The sequence below is a fragment of the Zalophus californianus genome, chromosome 14 (assembly GCF_009762305.2).
Source record: "Zalophus californianus isolate mZalCal1 chromosome 14, mZalCal1.pri.v2, whole genome shotgun sequence".
In the NCBI taxonomy this organism is placed as follows: domain Eukaryota; kingdom Metazoa; phylum Chordata; class Mammalia; order Carnivora; family Otariidae; genus Zalophus; species Zalophus californianus.
In genome coordinates this window covers 75627987-75645580 of record NC_045608.1, presented here as the reverse complement: position 1 = coordinate 75645580, position 17594 = coordinate 75627987, and the positions used below count along the sequence as shown (strand labels likewise).

At 37.6% G+C, this 17594-nt stretch overlaps 2 protein-coding genes across 6 annotated transcripts in view; one reads left to right on the top strand and one right to left on the bottom strand.

Moving 5' to 3' along the window:
- The window catches only part of WDR7 (WD repeat domain 7), a 364018-nt gene that overhangs the window by 49761 nt on the left and 296663 nt on the right, over nt 1-17594 (bottom strand). For all 5 annotated transcript variants that reach the window (XM_027577317.1, XM_027577315.2, XM_027577319.1 and 2 more), the window contains one exon: nt 14759-14858. In XM_027577317.1, the coding sequence (XP_027433118.1) occupies nt 14759-14858 (100 nt within the window). The remainder of the gene's footprint in view (nt 1-14758; nt 14859-17594) is intronic.
- Nucleotides 13850-14045, top strand: LOC118356292 (60S ribosomal protein L39-like). The gene has a single exon (XM_035724050.1). It carries the CDS (start codon nt 13873-13875, stop codon nt 14026-14028), a length of 156 nt encoding a protein of 51 aa, XP_035579943.1. The 5' UTR covers nt 13850-13872; the 3' UTR covers nt 14029-14045.

Below are 17594 nucleotides of genomic sequence, written 5' to 3'. Positions count from 1 at the left end.
AAGACACAGAAAAGAACAGAACCAGATCTCTTGAGGCTTATCCTGTACTTTTCAATCCCAGCTCACTGTTCCTATAAGAATAAAAGGGCAAGTTGATTCTTTCAGAGTAACTCTGTATTAGTCTACTTCGTTTAAAAATGTTTCCTACTAAGACTTTTTTCTTCTTAAAATTCTTATTGATTTAATTTTTCTTTTAAGTAAACTCTACCCCCAATGTGGGGCTCAAGCTCATGACCCCAAGATCAAGAGTTCCATGCTCTACTGACTGACCCAGCCAGGCACCTCAAGAGATTTATTCTTAAACCAAGACTAAAGTCTCTTTCAAGTTCAGAAACTCAAAACTTTTAAGATGACTGTCAATCAACCCAACCACTACCATTTACTGAACACTTAAAATTTAACAGTCACGACACTAAATATCATATATATGTTAGCTCAACTAATCTTCAAAGAAGTCCTACAATTATTCCCATTTTACAGGCAAGGACACTGGTTTAAAGAGGTTGGTTGTCTTCCTAAGGTCAATCCACTGTGCTCAGGGAAGATGACAGCCATCTTCCTATCTCAGGGATGAATTTCAGTCATGATAATTCCATTCTCTTTGCCAGCAACAGGTTGAAAAATGTGATACAATTCTGGTCAATTGAGAACAAGGCTTTCTCAGAGGGTGTATCTGCTTTAAAAACTTCTCTTTCCTGCCTCTGGACAGTATCTTTTGCATAGGGGGCTATATCCAGTGCTGGTGGTCCAGCCTGAGACCAACAAACCAAATGCAGCAAAACAGAGAGATGAACAGACTGGGGTCCCTGACCATGCCATTGAGCCGCTCATTTTCCCAGCTACCTCTGGATGTCTTGTTATACAAGATAATAAATTCTTTAATTTAAAGCTTCTTTTGTGGCTTCTATTACTTTGTAGATGAAATAGCCTATTAAATCTTTCCAATGATTCCACAGTTCTTTCATTTTAAAAAATTCCTCTCGGGACTCCTGGGTGGCTTAGTCGGTTAAGCGTCTGCCTTTGGCTCAGGTCATGGTCCCAGAGTCCTGGGATCAGGTGCCACATCAGGCTCCTTGCTCAGCAGGGAGCCTGCTTCTCCCTCTGCCTGCCGCTCCCCCTGCTTGTGCGCTCTCTCTGACAATTAAATAAAATCTTAAAAAAAAAAAAAATTCCTCTCTATGCCTAATCTAAATCTTTTTTTTAAAGATTTTATTTTTAAGTAATCTCCACCCCCAACATGGGGATCGAACCCACAACCCTGAGATCAAGAGCCACACGCTCTGACTGAGCCAGTCAGGCGCCCCTAAATCCTTCTTTTTACATGACTATCTTCTCTATCAGTTTACAGACAGCCCATCCCCTCCCCCAAATTTTTTTCATAAAATCCTGTTTTTACTTTTTCATTATGGCATCACTTTATATTTTAATTTAGTATATATACTTAAGGTACTATATTTTGAGACTTATCAGAGTCTACTGGTTTTCTATCATGCTTTCTATCCCTTTTCTTCACTCAGCCCACTACAGAGTCCTTCCAAGGCTGATAAACTGTTGCCTGGACCACTGTCACTGAAGCCTCACAGAGCAAACTTTCTTCAGTCTATCCTCTATAGCCCTGACCTTCCAAAATGGGATATCCGATCCTGTGGCTCCCCTGCTTAAAACTCTTCAAACGGTCTCTCCGAATGTACCACTACACATTCAGCATAGTACTGATTTATATGCACTCTAAAAACTTTTAAATCAGTCACTAGCATTGAAAAACTGGAAGGTTTTTAAATAAAAACCCAGATTTTCAGCTTTCTTGAAAAATCAGAAGATCAGGCAACACTAGGTCCACAGTTGCACATGGCACCGACTGATAGGATCTGATCTCTCTACATGGAGCATGTGTTCCCCAGTCTGCCACAGCCCCGTCACCCCCCCGGTTCCCAGTTCAATCCCTACCACTCAAGGACAGTAGCATGGCGCATTTTACTAAAGGCTTACGCTGCTCTTTTTTAGAGAGTAGCGTTAAAAAGATAAACATTTCTTGGAAGGTGCTATCAAAAATGGAAAAATGAAAGATAAACTAAGAGGGCTCACCTTGTTCTATTAATTCACGTTATATGCTTCATCTGTGTAGGTGTTTGAGTTTGTCTCTGCTGATCTATGAGACTGAGACTATGAAGCAATCCATCTAGGAAAGGCCTTTCACGATCTCGCCTCTCCTAACTGCTGGCTTTCTCTCTCCTCTTCTCCCTTCCACATTCCTTTGCAACCTCTGCTCCCAGCACCGCCCAAACCTTCACAGTTCCTGGAATACACTGTAAGTTAAATGACACCTCTGCTTTTGTTGATGCTTCATCCTCTCTCTGAAAGGTTTCTTCCTCCATGTGTGCCTATGGAACACCTACTCAAGACTCAGCTCACATTTCACCCTCTTCATGAACCTTTTCCTGTTCTTGTCTCTTATACCTCCACAGGGTTCACCCTTTCCTACCTTGTGGCTTGTCACACACTCTGTTGTGGCACTGACCACTTTATTGCACTTACTTGTTTCATCTTTGTCATCCCTGCTGGACCGCAGATACCTAGCCCATACAAGCGGTCACTCCCTTCTGCACTTCACAGTGTCATGTAAATACTTCTAGGCACCATGCAACAGAATCTCTCTCAACTGACTTCGATTTTACTGACACTTGGTGTTAACCAATACTCTCTCTTCCCTCCGTAAAGCATCCTGGCTGATGCCCAGCACCTGAGGAACTCCAGCAGCTAACAGGCCCTGCCCTCCTGTTCCCGCCAGGTGAGCACTCTTTGACCTAGAGTTAACCAAAGCCATGCTAGTTGTGCTTGTCAATGTGAATATGTAGTTGAATTAAATATCAGACAAAATTATAAGAGGGGGAAGATGGCTTTAGAAAGACATATGCATGCACACACTCATGAAATTAGGTGTAAGTGAGACAAGTGTACAAGACCGGGCAAAGTGTAAACATCTAGGATTATACTCTGAGCCTGCTTTATATGTATCTTTAATTTCCCAATCTACTCAAACAAACGGAAGATCGCACGGTTTAGGAAGAAAAATGTTCTAGAACTATCATTAATGGACCAGTTACAGAAAGAAAAGGCCTTGCTCTCACAACAAGAGACGAAAAATAAAATTATCTTGATAGGATTTAAATTAAAATGAAATGTTTAAGATACATATCATTTTACATCATGCCACACTCGAGCAACATTTCTGATTAACTGAGCAACTTTGGGGGCTGACTGTACTAGATCCAGGGGCTTTTATGGTACCTCCCCCCACCTCTTCCTCCACCAGATGTGACTCCATCGTTCTATTCAGGATAGGAGTTACCAAATTTTGACAGTGAGCTCATTTAAATCATCAACATCTCTTTAAAACCTATCATGAGCTATAGACTCACGTCCTCATTATATGTGTTTTAGAGTACTTATGAATCACATTTATTGAATGACTACTACATGCCAGCCCTGATTCAAAGCACCTTATATATCAAGAGTGAATATAAAGACTATAGGCAATGAATCCAGAATGAATTCAATGTACTGTGACTCTCTTACTTTGAAAATTAAAATATATTTTAGTCTACCTAATGCTTTTGCAAGGATGTTGAAATGCTTGTAATAACTGCTGGGTTTGTAAACAATAGAACTCTCTGCCTCATGTATTTCCAATTACAGATATTGCCAAGTATTTTAATTTTCTTTCTTGGTGCAAAAATCTTGAATACTACCACTCCAAGTATAACACAAATGTAAGAAATACACAGTGAGTGACAGAGTAGAGAAACAACAGAAAAATATGGAGTCTGTTCAAAAAATTCTTTAAAAATGTTTAAATTTTCAGAATAAATGATGGTCTAATTTCAAGCACTGTTCCAGATGTCTGTTTCTCTTCCTAGAGATTCTTCTCTAAATAGCATTTCACTTTCAAAACAGGAACCTTGTTAGGTAATTCTTCAACACAGTATCAAGAAGCCATTGTCTTCCCCAACCATTCATTTTATTATCACCCCCGATGCCATATTTCTGGTTGTTGCTCCAGAATGTCATAGGAAGCACCTGCCATAAAACCAGCTGCTGAAAAGAGCAAGAAGAAAATACCTAAAATGTCAGGGTCTAAGTACTGTAGTCAATTCTCACTGCAATTTTTGCAATCACCACATAAGTGCCCTTGATGTATAAGCGTTATAGACTTCTGCTCAGTGAAAACTGTGCCTGAAGCTTCAAAACTCTGCTTTAAACAAACACCAATCTTACTGTCCACCACATCCCTAAGGTCCATTGCTCCTTCTAACTACAAGTAAAAATCTTTGTTATTTTTAGAGAGAAGAACACATTGTTTTCCTAACTTCTATTAATATAGGTGTGTTTGCTGACATTTCTGTTGAGTCTTGAATATTAGCTCTCTTTTGATATATAGTAGCCTCAGAGTGCTCACCAGAATTAAATGTATTCTAGAAAATTATACTGGTTTGTTTTTATTAAGGTTCTTTAAATCTCATGCTAAAAACATTTTCATATCTTGCCAAGCCCCATTTTTCCTAAAAATATTATTTACGGAAAATGCCAGCATTCAGTTGTTTAACACTTTGCTAACACCATGTAACTTTATTTAGAAAATTTGTTACTTAGTGTTTAAAAAGTCACATATAAGAGGTGTCTCTACGTATCTATTGGAATAACTGTTTTTGACCTAGGATTTGTGCAATTCCACGTGTTATGCTAATTTAAAAACTGCTATAAATGAAACATTCACGTATGTCCAGGAAAACAGCTGTTAGTCTTTGGCAAGCATGCTTTCCCTATGCTTTCTTGCTCCTCTGGGCTTTGCAGATGTTGTACCTTCTGCCTGGCATAAAGTCCCTTGCCCTTCTCCTTCTTTGCCTAACTCCTAATTGTTGATGGCTCAATTCAGATGTCCTCTCCTTTAGAGAACTCTGCCAGACCGTTCTCCCTAGACTCCTAAGCAAGTCTAGGCTGGTGTTTCCTGTGTTCTCCCACAGCATTCTAGATAGCACTGCTGCAAAGGATGATCACAGTATTTCAACCACCGGTTTATGTCTTGTCTTCCATACTGGATTATAAATTCCTTGAGGGTACGAACAGTTCATGTTTATTTTTTGATGTCTTGCCTATAATATGGTGTCTGGAACAGAGAAGAGACATCATACAATTTTTTAATTTTAATTTTTTTATATTTTAAAAAATAAAATGAGTGACAACTCCTGAATAAATGAATAAACAGTCTGTCATGTGAGATGACAAATACAGGAGTCAAAATAAACCAACTGTGGGGTTTCATTTTTTATGAGAATAATTGCAGTTCAAGAGTCATTCTGTTATTCACAGGAATGCTAGGGAGGGTGTAAAGAAACTAAAGCCCATAAACTGTGGGAAAAGAGTTTCAGAGCGTTCTGGCAATCAGATGCACAAATCTTCTGACCTAGCACTCTACAACCAGGAATTTACCCAAAAAAATCAGATAGGCAGCATAAAAAGTTATAAAAATCAGGCTAGTCAACGTAGCACTGTTTATAATGGTGAGAAATGGTGGGGGGAGGGGGACTTCAATGTTAATTGAGAGAAGTTTGGTTAATGAATTCTCCTACATCTGTGTTTTGGAATACTATGCAGTCATCCTAACAGTTTAAAATAGTCCTTCACATTTAGTATGTCCAATGGTGAAGTCCTGAGCTTCATCCCTACTCCTCGCCTGCTTTTCTCCCAGTTGTTAGGGCATCATAATCCATGTGAATCACCCCTGAATTCTCTCTCTCACCACCGCCTCCCCCTTAACTGCCCCACACTGCACCTACATTTGAACAATAGTCAAGACCTATTGGCTCTCCTTCATCTGCCTGCTTTTCTCCATCTCTACTGCAACAGCCCTAGTCCCAGCTCAGCAGCAAGCAGTCTTTGAAAATAAAAATGGGTCAAACCAATTCTGATTTTTAGAATCTATCCTACAGAGAGAAAGTGCTGGTGTATAAAGACATATATTCAAAAATGTCTACTGCAGCCTTGTTTGTAAGAATGCAAAGCTGGATTCAATTTGAATATCTCATCAACAGAAAAATAGTTTCCTAAAGTATTTCATATTTTATAAGGAGCATGCTAGATTAATGGTTTTCAACTGGGAGGTTGATACACTATTAAGATTTCAACTTGCAGAGTAGTGTGTTCATTATGATTCCAATGTTGTGAAATAAAGAACAAAAGCCTTCCAAAACAACAAATAAAAAAAATTTTTAAAAAACAGACCATATAATTTCCCTGCCTAAAATTCACTAAAGGCATTCCATCATACTAGAATAAAATCTGAGATCCCCACCCTGGCCTTCCGGATTGGATCCTTGCCTTCTATCCAGCTCCACCTCAACCCTCCCTTATGCTTGCTCACAAAACCAGTGCCCTCTGCACTTGCCTTTTTTCTATTCCTTAAACTTTCCAGTGTTCTGACCTTACTCTTTGTACCACCTGCTCTTTATAATACCCTTCTTCTAGATGGTGCACAGTCATCCCCTCAGTGTGCTGTTTACCCCTGAGCACCCAAAGTAGGTACCTAGTCATTCCATTGTATTATCCTACCACTACCTGATATTTCCTTGTTTAGTTTCTTGTTTGTCTCCTCTCACGAGGACAGAAGCTCGTTGAGGGCAGGATCTGTACCTGTTTTATTTGCAGCTAATAGTTGGCATTCATCACATACTTGCCATTACTGAATAAGATAGATGGAGTCACTGGAAGAGATAATACATTGTTAAGTAAAAATACAAACATGTTGCAGAAGACAATTATACTGAGGAAGAGGAAGGGGATAATATTTGTATAATACAGAAAGAAGACTCAAAGGATTTACAACAAACAGCTAAAACAGGAATTAACTCTAAGGGACAGGTAACAGTGGACTTTAACTTTCCACTTTAAATATTTTGTTACTGTTTGAGGTTATTTTTTAAATGAGCATGAATTACATTTATAATCAAAAGACACAATCAATATAATTCATTTTGGGAAAAAATGGAATGCCAGAGAAAAAAGCAGGTAGACTTTCTCCTTCATCAGCTACTCCATATCTTCCTCTTATCTTGTTCTCATGTAAATGGTAATCATTCAAACATTGTATCTAGACTTCTCATGGGGAGAATGGAAATTACACAAATTACTCAATTTTGACTGGCTAGGTATCAGTGGATCATTATTGTCAAAGAAGACAAAATACTTCTGTCAGAAACAACAACAACAACAACACAACTGTTACAGGAAGCTTCCTGTTGACAAAAAGAAGAAATGGAATCGGGCACTGGCCATAGGCCGCCAGATCCAGAGATGAAGCAGAATAAAAAATTTTAGACCAACTCCACACCTAATAAAAATCAGATAACAACAAACCTTAAGATTCTAACTACAGTTTTCTTTTGAGTTATAAAAGCAGCCACCCACCTATGCAACATAAAAAGGGCTTGTGATTTACATAAAAAGTTAAGTTCATAAATAAACTAGACTGAATTTCAACAGATAAGTAATGAAGGGATAAGTAATATGTAATATGCAAATGAGGGAGAATGAGAACATTCACAACTATTCCTGTTGAAAACAAGAGAAACTACAAAAAATTATGCTACCTAACACGAGAAACTGAAAATAAGAATAATAAAAAAAAGGTTGAATTACTGACTTGATCTTTTATATCTTAAAAAGGATGAAGAAAACAGATGTGGAAAATTATATAGTAATAAAAGTCCTTGAAAAAAAATCCAGTGGTGGTTAACATAAGACTTTAAATATATGCAAACAGATGAGCCAAGAACTGAGATATGCTGGCAGCTGAGAATACTGTATTTAAAAATTAGCCTAACTTTACTCAGAAAGATTCTAATATAGCAGTAACATTAAAAGTAGTATTTGTAATGATTTTTAAAAAATCATCGAAGAAAAAATATCAGTAGGACAACAGATTTATGGTATGGAAAATTAGGACAGACAAAAGAATATGATGAGGGCAGATCAGTAACTATAATCTAGAAATGTGCTAATTACTTGATTTGATATTCTATTCATTCTACTTGTAAGATTAATCAAGTAGTCTGGAAATAAGAGCAGCAAAGAAAATCCTAAGAAAGAAATCGTAATAAATCTACCTGGTATGAAGTTTAATGTATAACAGCAGGAGTGAAGAGAATGAGGTTGACTGATTTTGTCTTATTTAAGCAATGACTAATAATCATGATGGCTAACATTTTTTAAGCCCTTACTATTGGCTGACGTTTGCTTTATATATGTTTATCCTTTTAATCTTTACAACACAATGTTATGGGAGTTATTGTGTCCATTTTGTAGATGAATAAACTAAAGCATGGAGCATTTAAGGGAGCATTTAAGGACCCTACTTGTGCCACAAAGCTAATAAGGGCCCAGTAAGGATTCAAACCCAAGTCAGTCAGGTTCCAGAAGCTGCTCTAATACTGCCTTCTCTAATACGTAAGAGAACATATATAACTTGCTAATTAATTTTAATGTCAAATTTGGTATTTTGCACATACTATCAAAGAAATGATTATAATTTATCTGAGCCAGACAAACGGGTACAAGTAAAGAATTTGAGAGGGCCATATAACTTATAGTGGGTTTAAGGAAATCAAAGGAAGGTCAAAGGAAAATAAATTTCAACAGAATTATTAATGGGCCAATTTTCATTACTTTAATGTGTGTTATCCTCAGCATTTTTGTTAAGCAGGAGTGTTTCACCTACGAGTATATACAGCGACTGTACATATTCAGTGAGGGCAGACATTTCAATATAAACCTAAAGACAAAGTAATTGGAAAGGGGCACTTCTTGAAATCTTCACTGTGTTTGCAACGAATCATCCAACAGATATTTTTGAATGCTTCCTATGTACACTGGGAGAGGACCATGACAGGGAACAACAGAGGATGATGTTATTGAATGAAATGCAGCTCAGAGGAGGAGGGGATTATTTATGATGATCAAAGCCAGAATCTCAAAAGCCTTGAAGCACAAAGGTCAAGGGCCTAATTTAGGTTGTTAGCAGAGGACACGGTAGATTTCAGGTATATTGTTAAGGAAAGAGCAATGAACTCAGTGACTGGATATAGATGGGTAAACGACAAGGAGTAAGAACTGTGATGTCATTATATAATTGCGCCATTAACAGAAAAAGGTAGGTTAGAAAAGACGCTGGTAGAATGTAGGCTTAGATTTTCTAAAACACTGAATTTGAAACAGTGACAAGATAGCGAAATGGAAATGTCTCGCAGATAAAAGCCTCAGGGCCTGGAGTTTGGGCTGAGCCCAACTGTAAGGTGACATCTCAAGTTCAAGGCATCTATCCTACATAGAGTAAGGAATCTGTTAAGGCCAGAGGAACTCAAAATGCACTCATTACTTCTTACAGCATTAAGCTGTGTGATGGCTCACACATCAGCATTCCAGAATTTACCTTCTGGTCTAGAATGGATTATAGCTAGACCTCAGTTGTCACAGTGCTATGAATACAATCAATCTTTGCTTCTGTTTTTTCCTTCATTATCTGGCCTATGGCAGACCTGGTCATGGTCCACTACAGAAATATAGGTACCTTTCATGACTCATAAGAAAGATGTTCTTTATGCTATTTCTGAAAAGATATCCTATAAGATATCCCTTAGAAACAATTTGATAAGGTGTCTCTGACAAACCAAAATACAACTATGCCCCAAATTACCCATATATTTTTGATATATTTAAGCCATACTTTAGTTTCATTTACCATGTCATATAATGTTTCTTATTATATTTTTTACTCCAAAGACTCAAGAGTGTTTTATTTGATCAACATGTATTCTATTATGCATCCACTATGTTCTAGGCACTAAAAAATAGACTTCAAAAATGAGTTTTTTAAGGAACTTAAACTTTTCAATAGTAAAGTTCTTTTAATAATTCAAGATTTAGAAAGGTAAGGCAGAAGCCTTACTTTCTGTCATACATCACTGTGGTTTTTTTTGAGCACTATGGAAAAGGAAGTATCTGTATTTACCAAAGTGGATCAGATACCTCCAAGTGACACGGTACAAACTTCGAGAGGAAAACTAGCCAACATGAGCCTAAGAGAATCTTGCACAGAGCCAGCAGTTATTTATTACAAACACTGTGTTTCAAAAAGATTGCAAAATCAGTGAGACATAATATCAAATCTGCCAAATCAAAGGCAAATATTGCTAGAGGGAGGACTTTCAATTGCTGATTTAACCACACACAAACCTGTAGCTCTAAGGATTCATGGAACTTAATTGGCCTGCTTATCAAGAATACTGCCTATCAACAAAATTTAAGTACTTCATAGGGAGTTACTTTTCTTCCTTTTTTTTTTTTTTTTTTAATTAAGCAAAATCCGAGTCAGGTATATGCCTAAATTGCTAGCAGTTGCCAGGTAAAAGTGAAGTCAGCAACACAGCAGGATTTTTAACTAGTGAACTGCATCAAAGTTGTGATTTCCACTATCAGTGGAGAGTCAGCCTAACACCACAGGCAAGAGCTACCTTTAGGAAGGGCTGCCTAAGGCAGCCCTGCTTAACTTGTCCACCAAAGTGCTCCTCACTGACGACTGTGAACTGGTCCCAGAGTCTACTACCAACACCCTCATGTCTCATGTGTGACCTTTCACGTTCTCTATAATTAATGTAATTTAACTGCAGTATGATGTATTTCCAAGTTTATTTGAATATAATAACAACCAGCGCTTACCAAAGACTAACAGCTCGACAGGCACTGTGCTAAGAATTTCACATCAATTACCTTATTTACTTCTCGCGCAAGAACAGGCACTATTTCTATCACTGATTACAGTGGGGAAACTTTAGCTCAGACAGGTTGAGAAACTTCCCCAGGGTTATGAAATTCACAAGCAGCGGAGATGGGATGCAAGCTGCCCAGTTTCTAGTTCATCTTCTCTGATATGTTACATTGCAGCATTTTCCTTCTTGGTGAGCTTTTTCTGTAAAGGGCCACACAGTAAATATTTCAGCTTTGCACACCATGTATGGTCTTTGCTGGCTACAACCACTCAATTCTGCTGTTGTAGTGGATGGCACCACACGCAGCCCTCAAAGCAAGGAGCGTGGCTGTGTTCCAGCAGAACTTCATTTACTGAAACGGGGGCAGGCCGATCTGGGCAAGAGCTTGAGAACACTTAAGTAAACTTCATGTTCCAGACAGATATGCATATTTATTCTGTAGCTTTGTATTATCTCCTATTATGTCTGTTTGGGAAGAACAAGTAGATAGAAAATGGGTTAAAAAAAAAAAAAAGCAGGGCGCTGGGTGGCTCAGATGGTTAAGCGTCTGCCTTCGGCTCGGGTCATGATCCCAGGGTCCTGGGATCGAGTCCCACATCGGGCTCCCTGCTCTGTGGTGAGCCTGCTTCTCCCTCTGCCTCTCTCTCTCTCTGACTCTCATGAATAAATAAATAAAAAACATTAAAAAAAAAAAAAAGCAGCCAATGCCAAAAGGTAAGGGAAAGGGGTTTAGTGTTTCTATGCTGTTACCAACCAATCTAGTAACGACGACAGAGAATCTACGTGTCCTCCCCCGCCTCCCTCAGTCCTGGGTTCTCTGCCTCCACTGGGCCCAGGAATATTCTCTCAGCATCTGGCATCCTGGACAGACCACAGCAGATTTTCCATCAGCTGTGACTCTCCCTGTACAGTGGTTATGTCTTATCTTTCCACCTAATTGGAACCCACTCCCTAGAGTCCAGTGAATTTACTAATTATCCTCTCTATATGTTTTAGGTCCTATCTCCGCGTCTTTGCTCATGCTAGGAAAACTGTCCCACTCTCTCTGTCAACTGATTCCAATAGCTAATTCAGGAAATGCCTTACTGCATTCCCAGTTCAAAATTCCTAGTCCTTGGATTCACCTCTAAGACATCATTTCTGAACATGCCAATTATACTTGTGTATTCTGTGTCAACTGTTGACTCACTTATTTCAAATACTACAACACTGACACCATGAAAGAGTTAAGAGAATCCCCGAAGTGTCACTGTCACTGGATGTAACTGGTAACTGGCAAAAGTAGTTAAGACTGAGTTTAGAGATTTAGCTTCGTTTTCATGTTCTGAATGATTAGAAGAAAAGGCAACCTTTACTTTCATACAGAGCTGGAAGGTAAAGGTTATTCAGTTATAGAACACTAACGGTAATTTGGGATATCAAAATCAAGAAGCTGAAGTAGACAAAAAATCCGGGGGCACTAAAATGCCTAAATGTACTAAAATGATGGACAGAAAATAAAATGGAATATGAATGACATTACAAATTCCTGTTAAGAAAGAATGCCTTTGATTAATAAGTGTATCTTGAGTAATTTAATTAAAAAGAATAAAATACTCAAATTATTATGTTTTTTGCATGTTCCCAAGACCTTCACTGAGACCACTGAGGAGGAAGAAAACTGTCAAGATATGTATAGTTCAGGACAGTTTGGTACTCTGTCCTTAATTCTTAACTGCTATTCTTCCTTCACTCCTCTGGGTTACTTCACTGTGTCCACAGCGCATCACGTTTCTCTCTGCTGGTGCCAGCTGTGTCTTCTCCAGTAACAGTCTTCTCTCTGATTTCTATACTTCAATTTTAAAGAAGCTTGAAAAGGTCCCTTTGTTCTATTTTTTTTTTGTCTTTACCTTATCGATGTTTGTGATTTATTTCTCTCAAGTCTGCTAGTAATAATATACTCTCATTTTTAAAAACCGTCTTACCAAAATAGATTCTGAAAATACTATTTGAAGAATCTGTCCCTTTTAGGAGAGAATCTTACAAACAACATGGAACTTAATTTTTAAAAAAGTATTTAGAGTGATTTCACTGCTCAGAGTTCAGAGTAAAAAAAAAAAATATGGCCATCGAGAAGGAGTTAATGTCAAAAAATTCAGAGAAACAAAATTCAACAGTTACACAAGTACGGCAAATGGTGCACCCTCTATGCACTCACACAAAATGCATATTCACACATTAGAGACTGAGAAAGTTTGCATAAAGAAACGTGTTCAACATTCCAACAGTATCCCCTAAACTTGCCTGACCCCTGAAATTTTTACCCCCAACATCTATTACCAGGTCTTAGCACTACTGTTTTCATGGAAAGCAGCCAGGGAAACTTTTGAATTAACAGCCTATTAAATTTAAGAGGCAGTTTAAAATTTTAGCTATATCATTATTAATTTCTTCATATTCCTTTTGGAAATTCCTAATACAGCTGAATATATACTTATCTAATACAGGTGAATATAATTCCTAATCTGGCTGAATAGATCAGCACTGATAAATGCTATAATGAAACATAAGAAGTTATGACTTGGAACTATTTACCAATGAGCACTATAAATTCACCATGATCACAGGGGAGCTCAGCCCCGGTTTTGCCATTTGTTAACAGTATGACCTCTGGGATAAAGAGATTCAAAGTCTCCCGGAGTTTTGATTCACTTAATATCTAAAGTGGGGCCAGACTTGCCATAACCAACTGGTACATTTTGAGAATCAAGTCATCAAAATCAAGAACAATTCTTCATAAACAATAAAGTGTTTCAAAAATAAAGAGTTATAAAAGTATAAAAATAATATATTATTTCATCAGTTTCTTTTTTATACAGCCATACTAAATGCTGTTGTGGTTTTCTTCTTCTCTTGAACTCTGGCTAGAATGTGGTCTTAGAATTGCCAAATCCCTCATTTTACTTAGAAAATTAATTTTGGGTTAGTCATTGATCATAATAATGTATCATCAAACTTTTTTCAGCTCTCTCTTTTTCGCCGCCATCCTGCTCTGTGTGGCTGGCTGCTTCTCGCCATGCCTTCTCACAAGACTTTCAGAATCAAGCGATTCCTGGCCAAGAAACAAAAGCAGAATCGTCCCATTCCCCAGTGGATTCGGATGAAAACTGGTAATAAGATCAGGTACAACTCCAAAAGGAGGCACTGGAGAAGAATCAAGCTGGGTCTGTAAGGCGTCACACGTCATGAGATGACACAACTAATTGGCATACATATTTAATTAAGCTGCATGAAGATCATGTGTTCTATCATTCTGTAAACATCCTTCCTACCTGGCCATAGACTTGTCTTATCATGGAAATGATTTTTCTCTCTGACTATGCCTCTGCACCAGTAGGTTGGTTCAGTAATAAATGTGAGACCTCTCGGCTCTAAAAAAAAAAACAAAACTTTTTTCAGAAAATGCATGGCAGGGGCGCCTGAGTGGCTCAGTCAGTTAAGTGTCCGCCCTCAGGTCAGGACATGATCCCAGGGTCCTGGGATTAAGCCTGCATGGCTCCTTGTTCAGAGGGAAGTCTGCTTCTCCTGCTCCCTCTGCCCCTTCCCCCGCTCATGCTCTCTCTCTCTCTCTCAAATAAATAAAATCTTAAAAAAAAAATTCACGGCAAAAATAGAAGAATCAGAAAACTGTTTAAACGAAGAGACTTATTGCAAAGTAGCTGGCAAGCAGAACCACCTTTCTCTGGGCTCTCTTATGAACCCATCTGTGGCCACCCTTCGATGCCGGTGAATAAAGACAGTAGGGCTCTATATTCTTTGAGTCCTTCATTAAACTATTGATTCCTTTAGCATTATCCATAATGTTCCAGCAGCTCAGCACGTCAACTGGTGAAGTGCTAGTCTCTCATTCCTTTCAATAACTTTCACACTTTATAGAGAGGAAGTCACAATGATTTATTTACCTGACATTTTCCAGTCCGGATGTCGTACAGGGCCACTGAACCATGGCGAGCTCCAACTGCTATTCTGTGATTCCGTTCATAATAGCTGACCATGTAGAACCTGAATTGAACATTTTAACAACAACAACAACAAAAACAAAACAAAAAACTCAGGTGAGATGACCTGCACATGCAAGTGGACAGAACATATCTCAAAGACGGAAGTCAGCTCTGATATATATTTTTAAATAAATATAATTAATACATTGAGATTTTTCAGAACTGTTTCATTTTAGTAACTCTTAAAATCAACTGGAAGAAAAATGAAGCAGAATACCACTTAGGCTATTAATTATTTTCAGTAGAAAACAACTTCATCATTATAAACACCTTTGAATTTTCAAGCAAGAAATAGGGTCAAATACAAAAAAGATTTAATAAGAAAACTCAGTTCTGCTATAGTAATTATTATGCAGATACTTCTACTTAAACAGAATGGAAAAGATGAAAGGCTTACATATTCAATCTAATTATGTCCTCACATTTTATTACAATATTAAGGAGTGAAACATACTTTCTAGCAGACCACAGAAAAGCTACATTAATGTTATACTTAAGTTCATATCAATAATTTAGAATGAAATTGGTAAGTTATCCATAAGAAAAAAGTTATCTGGCAAATTCCATAGATTTTCCACATTTGCCGGTTTATCTAAATGACAGCTGTGACTATAGGTAGTATAAGTAAGCACACTTGGTGCTTATTTGGCATTACATGAAAAGAAAACTGAGGGAGGATGATTTGAAGGTTATAAGAGGTTAATTTATTTTTATTTATTTCTCTTTTCTCTAAGTTAATTTGCATGAGTAGATTAGGTATCTGAATTTCTGATCTATTCTTTGCCATAATGATTTCATGGCCATCTGGCTAGAGCCAGGAAGATATGAATAAAAATTATTATAAGTGTAAATAAGGTATGATTTTATATCCCTAAAGAGTTTTGAATATACCTTCCCAGTATCTAGTGCTATTGTCTCAGTATGAGGTGCCCAGATGAACAAGTGGCCTACCCTAAATATTTTTGAGGATATTACATCAATTCTACCACACATTCCTTGCCTTTTTTCTCTGTGGTGTCATACTACCAACCTAACTTTTCTGTTATTATTTTTTTAAAGATGGGAAGGGGAGGTAAAGGAGATGACAGTGAGGAAATATTTCTCTAATGCTTTCTTGAAATGGAGTAAAAAAACTGCTAGGTCATGTGATGACATTTCTGAAATTCTGGTAAGAGAGGCTGAGAGACAAGAGGTTTAAATGTGAGCATTTTGAAACCAGCGACATTGTGATAAAGCCATCTGGGCATGAGATGGCATTATGACATTCACACACATTTCATAAATCTGAAAAATGAGATACTGTTTTAAAACTCTTTGTTTGTTACTTATGAGCAAGTGGTGGATTCAATAATACTTCTGTCCTATCCCTAAGCCTTACCCAGTAATGCAACTCCTTTCCGTTCAGTGGAAGATTAATAATGCTTCATTTTTTAGTTGCACGAGAGACACTACTTTAGGATGTCCTGCTGGTCTTGCTGTGCTTAGGTATGGAATGTCCTCTTTGCACACTGGTTTGAGGGAAGGAAAGGCACTAAAGGCTCCTGATACATAAGAAGCTTCCCCACTATTAAGTGGTTAGTGTAAGGTTGATTTCTCAAAGCCTTTCTTCTCTGAAGCCTCAGATTACTCTACTTCGATAGAGAAGGTAGGGATCAGCATTCAAAATCCAATGTTCCTACACTTGAAAATAAAAAAAATGATCTAGAAGACTTTAAAAACTTTTACTATTTTGTTATTCAATCATTACAGTGGTTTAAGTGTTGGGCATCACTATATATCTACACCTACATCTATACACACAGAAGCACACACAGTTTACTCCCAATTACGGTAACATGGAACATAATATCTAACAAATGTTTTAACAAATATTTATTCTGTTCAGGTTAAGAGCCATAGGAAAAGAAAATTTCCAGAAGTATTTTTAAAATCTATTATTAAACTTTGCACAGATGTAGCTGCAATACTGCTGAAATCTGTCTGCAAAACATGACTATAATTACCCCTCAAAATAATCCTCTTCAAAACAAACCTGTGGTAAAATACGTTTATGTGGACAAAATTTACTTAAACTAGAATTTTAAAAGTTTTTGTTACATTGCCATCTTCTATGGTCTGGATATCAACCTCATCCTTCTATATCATCTATAAACACCATACTTTATGGAAGAAAAAAATATCAAATCTATTCTTGGTATCAAATCTTTAGTTTTCCTGAAAGGACCACGTATTACAGGTCTGCATTTATCATTCTTTGCAATTTACTGCCAGAGTAATACTTCTAAACAAGATCTTAAACAATTCTGGACAGTGAAGGTCTTATGGTACGTTTTTACCTTTGGATTTCTTGTTAAACTTTTTATTCCTTTAACAGTGTCTCTTTCAACAGAAGAAATCCGTGGTATGTATGTAGTCACTTCACAAGTATCCACTCTGGGAGACTGGCTGCAGTGAGCCTATCTCTGCCGAGGGTTTCCAGAACCCATCATACCCCTGAACTACTCTTCTCCTAGAACTAGTTTTCCACTGAGGAACTGTCAAGATTAGGAATAGTGAGATATGCATTAGTTGCTCCTACCTGCAAAGGTATCAATGGATTGAAGAGGAAGATCCACTACGGTTTTTAAAATTATTCTAGATGCGACCTGATCCTACATGAAAATCTTCAATTCCTTCAAAATTTGGGAGGGGGGTGTTCTCAGAGTAAGGACTGATGTGTGCTGCATCTTCTAAAATG

Bases quoted from the DNA above. Each gene is read 5' to 3' on its own strand.
- LOC118356292 (XM_035724050.1), top strand. From the start codon at position 13,873: ATGCCTTCTCACAAGACTTTCAGAATCAAGCGATTCCTGGCCAAGAAA.